The 3,773-nt window shown below is 30.6% G+C and overlaps 2 protein-coding genes across 7 annotated transcripts in view; one reads left to right on the top strand and one right to left on the bottom strand.

Annotated features, from left to right (window-relative positions):
- LOC104709246 (sugar transporter ERD6-like 10) overlaps positions 1 to 739 on the top strand; it is a 5,755-nt gene extending 5,016 nt beyond the window's left edge. For 2 of the 5 annotated variants that reach the window (XM_019244462.1, XM_019244461.1), the window contains 3 exons: positions 23 to 82; positions 191 to 258; positions 547 to 737. In XM_019244462.1, the coding sequence (XP_019100007.1) occupies positions 23 to 82; positions 191 to 258; positions 547 to 688 (270 nt within the window). In that variant the 3' untranslated portion in view covers positions 689 to 737. Of the gene's footprint in view, positions 1 to 22; positions 83 to 190; positions 259 to 546 lie in introns of all 5 variants that reach the window. The other 3 variants (XM_019244465.1, XM_019244478.1, XM_019244469.1) reach the window with 2 other exon arrangements.
- Positions 1,290 to 3,773, bottom strand: part of LOC104709140 (sugar transporter ERD6-like 9) — a 5,099-nt gene continuing 2,615 nt past the window's right edge. Inside the window, exons 6-17 of one of the 2 annotated variants that reach the window (XM_010425822.1) lie at positions 3,660 to 3,725; positions 3,511 to 3,586; positions 3,332 to 3,396; positions 3,154 to 3,246; positions 2,878 to 2,949; positions 2,684 to 2,768; positions 2,549 to 2,592; positions 2,393 to 2,455; positions 2,168 to 2,281; positions 1,924 to 1,983; positions 1,704 to 1,818; positions 1,290 to 1,611 (exon numbers count right to left, since the gene is read on the bottom strand). In XM_010425822.1, coding sequence (XP_010424124.1) covers positions 1,499 to 1,611; positions 1,704 to 1,818; positions 1,924 to 1,983; positions 2,168 to 2,281; positions 2,393 to 2,455; positions 2,549 to 2,592; positions 2,684 to 2,768; positions 2,878 to 2,949; positions 3,154 to 3,246; positions 3,332 to 3,396; positions 3,511 to 3,586; positions 3,660 to 3,725 — 966 coding nt within the window. In that variant the 3' untranslated portion in view covers positions 1,290 to 1,498. Of the gene's footprint in view, positions 1,612 to 1,703; positions 1,819 to 1,923; positions 1,984 to 2,167; positions 2,282 to 2,392; positions 2,456 to 2,548; positions 2,593 to 2,683; positions 2,769 to 2,877; positions 2,950 to 3,153; positions 3,247 to 3,331; positions 3,397 to 3,510; positions 3,587 to 3,659; positions 3,726 to 3,773 lie in introns of those variants that run through there. The other variant, XR_754902.1, reaches the window with a different exon arrangement.

Below are 3,773 nucleotides of genomic sequence, written 5' to 3'. Positions count from 1 at the left end.
CTAAATCGATTATTTTGGTTAGGTCTACTTTGGATTTTTTGCAATCGGTATAGGAGGGCTACCTTGGGTCATTATGTCTGAGGTGAAGCATTTACTTTAATTTTGTAAACACTAGAATAAGTAATAATCAACCATTTTATTTATAAAACAATAAAACGCTCGTATTGTTTTTTTTTTCTTTTTACTGCAGATATTTCCAATAAATATAAAAGTTTCAGCAGGGACAATCGTCGCATTAACATCGTGGACCACTGGGTGGTTCGTGAGTTACGCTTTCAACTTTATGTTTGAATGGAGCGCTCAAAGTCCTTTATTTTCTCTAATATTTTCCCAATTAATTCGAATATGTAAGGTTTGAAAGGATATAAAGAGTCGCCTTAAACAAAACCAATCTAATTCTAATCCGAACATAAAGTAAACAATAGATAGATAGGGTAAATTACAAACTAGAAAGATGGTTTTAACTTACAATCTAGTTTTTATTTAGTTTTAGTTTGCTAAATTACATTCTCTAATTTCAGTTTATGTTGTTTTCTATAAAAATAGGAACATTTTACATATTTGCGATGGTTGGGGGAATGTCATTGATTTTTATTTGGATGCTCGTCCCGGAGACCAAAGGACAGTCACTAGAAGAATTGCAAGCTTCGCTTACAGGGACAACCTAAATGAATATTACATTGTATAATACCATGTTAAATTGTTTTTTTTTTGTAAACAAATATAAAAATTATTATCTATTGGCAGTGTCTTTGCAAATATTATTTACATATTTTTGATAGTGATATATACAGTATATTAATAAGTCTCAAAACTAGATAGGGTGAGTCCATTATACAATACGTATTGCATATTAATAGAACGAATTAGTTGTACTTAGGCAAAAAAAAAACTATATCATTCACTGAACCTGGACGGAAAACGAAAGGTACCACGAGGCTAAAAGATTGTAAGTTTTGGACCAAGAAACGTGCATGCGAGAACGTCACCTTTATATCACATGATCAAATCATTGTACTATTTTCACTTTTTATGTCAGAAGATTTTGGTTGGGTTGGCTCGACTTTTCACGATCTAATTAACCTGAGACGAAGTTCGGTGGGCCTTCCTATACCAAGGAAGTTTGGTTTGACAAACAAAAAAGATTATTGCACAACTGTCTGCATCATGGGTAACATGACCTTACATAGAACTTAGACCATAATCACTTTACATTGATATATATACGCACGTTTTGAAGGACTGTTTTGTTTAAAAAAAAATTAAAAAAAAATTATTCATCATGCTTTTTTCACGATAATTTTTATTTTTGAAAATTACATGCAAAGCAAAGATGAAAGAAAAATAGAAAATACAAGTAGTGAATATAGAAACTCTTGTGAAGCAACAAAAATTTAAGCATTATGGTACTCAACGTGGAGACCATTTAGGACTGTTTATTTTTTGTTCCCCAAACATTTTGTATTAGACATTTAAGATAACTCGAAGTATTAATTAATTAGGACCGGCGAAGTTGGATTTCTTCTAAGGTTAAACCTCGAGTTTCTGGCACCATCCACCATGCGAATACAACCGTTACTCCAGTTATCATGGCGAATATACTAAAAGTCCCTGCAATTCGAATTTACAAAATTAAATCAAGATACAAAGACATCTAAAATTTCATAAACCGGTTTAGTGCTTCTGGAATAGTTTTGACGTACCGGTTTGGCTCCAAAGAAGCATGAAATTGAAACTGTAGCTGACGATCCAACCAGTAAACCAGTTCGTTATGGTTATTAAACTCCCAGCTACCACTTTCATGTTCATCGGGAATATCTAAACAATAATATAACGAATATATTGAACAATTTAAATGTCAACATAAGAAGTCAGAAATAACTTTGCTTAAGCATGCCAAAAGTAAATAAAATGTGCATATACCTCAGACATTATAATCCATGGTAGCCCTCCTAATCCAGCCGCGAACATCATACTATATGTCTGTTTGGATATTTATTTATTATTTTAGTAAAATCACATTTTGATATTTCTGTAGAATATTTATATCACTTAAATACTCAATACAGTGTCATCGGTTTAATTATATCAGGTTATTTTTAATTATTTAAATAAATGAAAAGCATGACTTTTTATTTTGAAATTGCATTAATTGGATTTCACTTACCAATATTCCTATAAATGCCAAAGTGGGAGTAACATTTACAATCCCAGGGACACCTTTCAGTGCGAACGCTACTGCAAGAAAGATACAACCTAAACATAAACCCAATGCAGATACCTGCAAATTTGTACATTAATTTTTTTATATATATTTATAAACGTAATTAATCATTTTTGTTTTATGTACAACACGTAGTTAATAAATTAAAACAATAAAAAATGTTATGACCATAAGAAGTGGCCGTCGTCCCCATCGTTCCACAAGTATCAGACCCAATATAGCTTTTGGTACCTATCATACATAATCAATGCATGATGTTTACTGGGGGAATTGCGGTTACAATTTCATAAAATCAAATCGAAGAAAGTTACATAATATACGTACCACGACAATAGACAACACCGTCATCCCAATCCGAGAAGGAAAACCTTTTTTTATAAAAACCATAAATTTAGTTACGTAATGATCATATAATAAGAAAGATATAATAGATCTAGATGAAAAATTGATAAATTTTACCCGCAAGATCAAATATGCTGCCTACGTAATAAGATAATCCTGCGCTTCCACTTAACTGTTGCAGAAGCATCAAACCTATCCCGATCTAAATTTAGTAACCACAAAAAAAAATCACTTTAACTAATTATACGTCATTTAAATTACTCTGGTAATATTAATCTTTTGTTGCTAATGAACAAAACCCATTTGCATACCGTAAGTTGACGAGTATATTTCCTTTTGAAAAGACTACGCATGCTGATATTCGCGGAAGCATCAACAGAAATCTGCAAAATTAGTTTATAAATGAGCAAAAAGTTGAATGTAGAAAATATAAAAAAACGATATCTTATAAAACAAGCGATAGTAAAAAGGTTTTTAAATGTAATCAAAATATGAAACAAGCGATAGTAAAAAAGTTTTAAAATGTAATCAAAATGAGACGTCATGTTAATACTAATTTTCATAAAATATTAAACGTTTATATGTACCATGATTTCTCGAGTTTCTTTTTTAATATCAGCTTCTTCTCCTCTTAATTTCTGAAGAACAACCTCACATTCTTCGTCGCGGCATTCTTTTGCCTACAATAATTAATTAATGACGTTATATATTTTACATTTGTAATTTTTTTTTACAAAAATAGACAGTACCATATATATAACGAACCAGCCATCTTGGAGATTCAGGAATGAAGAACAACCCAAAAAGTTGTATCAAGCATGGAGATATGCCTGAAAGACGTTAAAATCTCTAGTGAAACAGTTTTATTATTTCAGAAATTTAATTTAATTATCGGAAATGAAATTTGGAGAAAAAGAAATAAAAAGTATATGAGATTGAATCACCGATTAGGGCAATCGTTCTCCATGACATGAAATTTCCAAGGTAATACGCGATTGCGAGCCCACAGTTTTGCAACAGCTGTAAATAGCTAAACATTATCAGTATATATATAAGTTTGATTATAAAATAACTACTATAAATTTTACTTAACCTGATTGCTAAATGTAAAAGTGCCTCGCACATTTTTGGGAGCTATTTCTGCGATATATATAGGAACCTATAAAATATATATATATATATATATATATATATATATATATATATA

This window comes from Camelina sativa, chromosome 1, assembly GCF_000633955.1.
Source record: "Camelina sativa cultivar DH55 chromosome 1, Cs, whole genome shotgun sequence".
NCBI lineage: Eukaryota > Viridiplantae > Streptophyta > Magnoliopsida > Brassicales > Brassicaceae > Camelina > Camelina sativa.
Note: the sequence above shows the minus strand (reverse complement) of the source record. Positions and strands in the feature narration are given on the sequence as shown.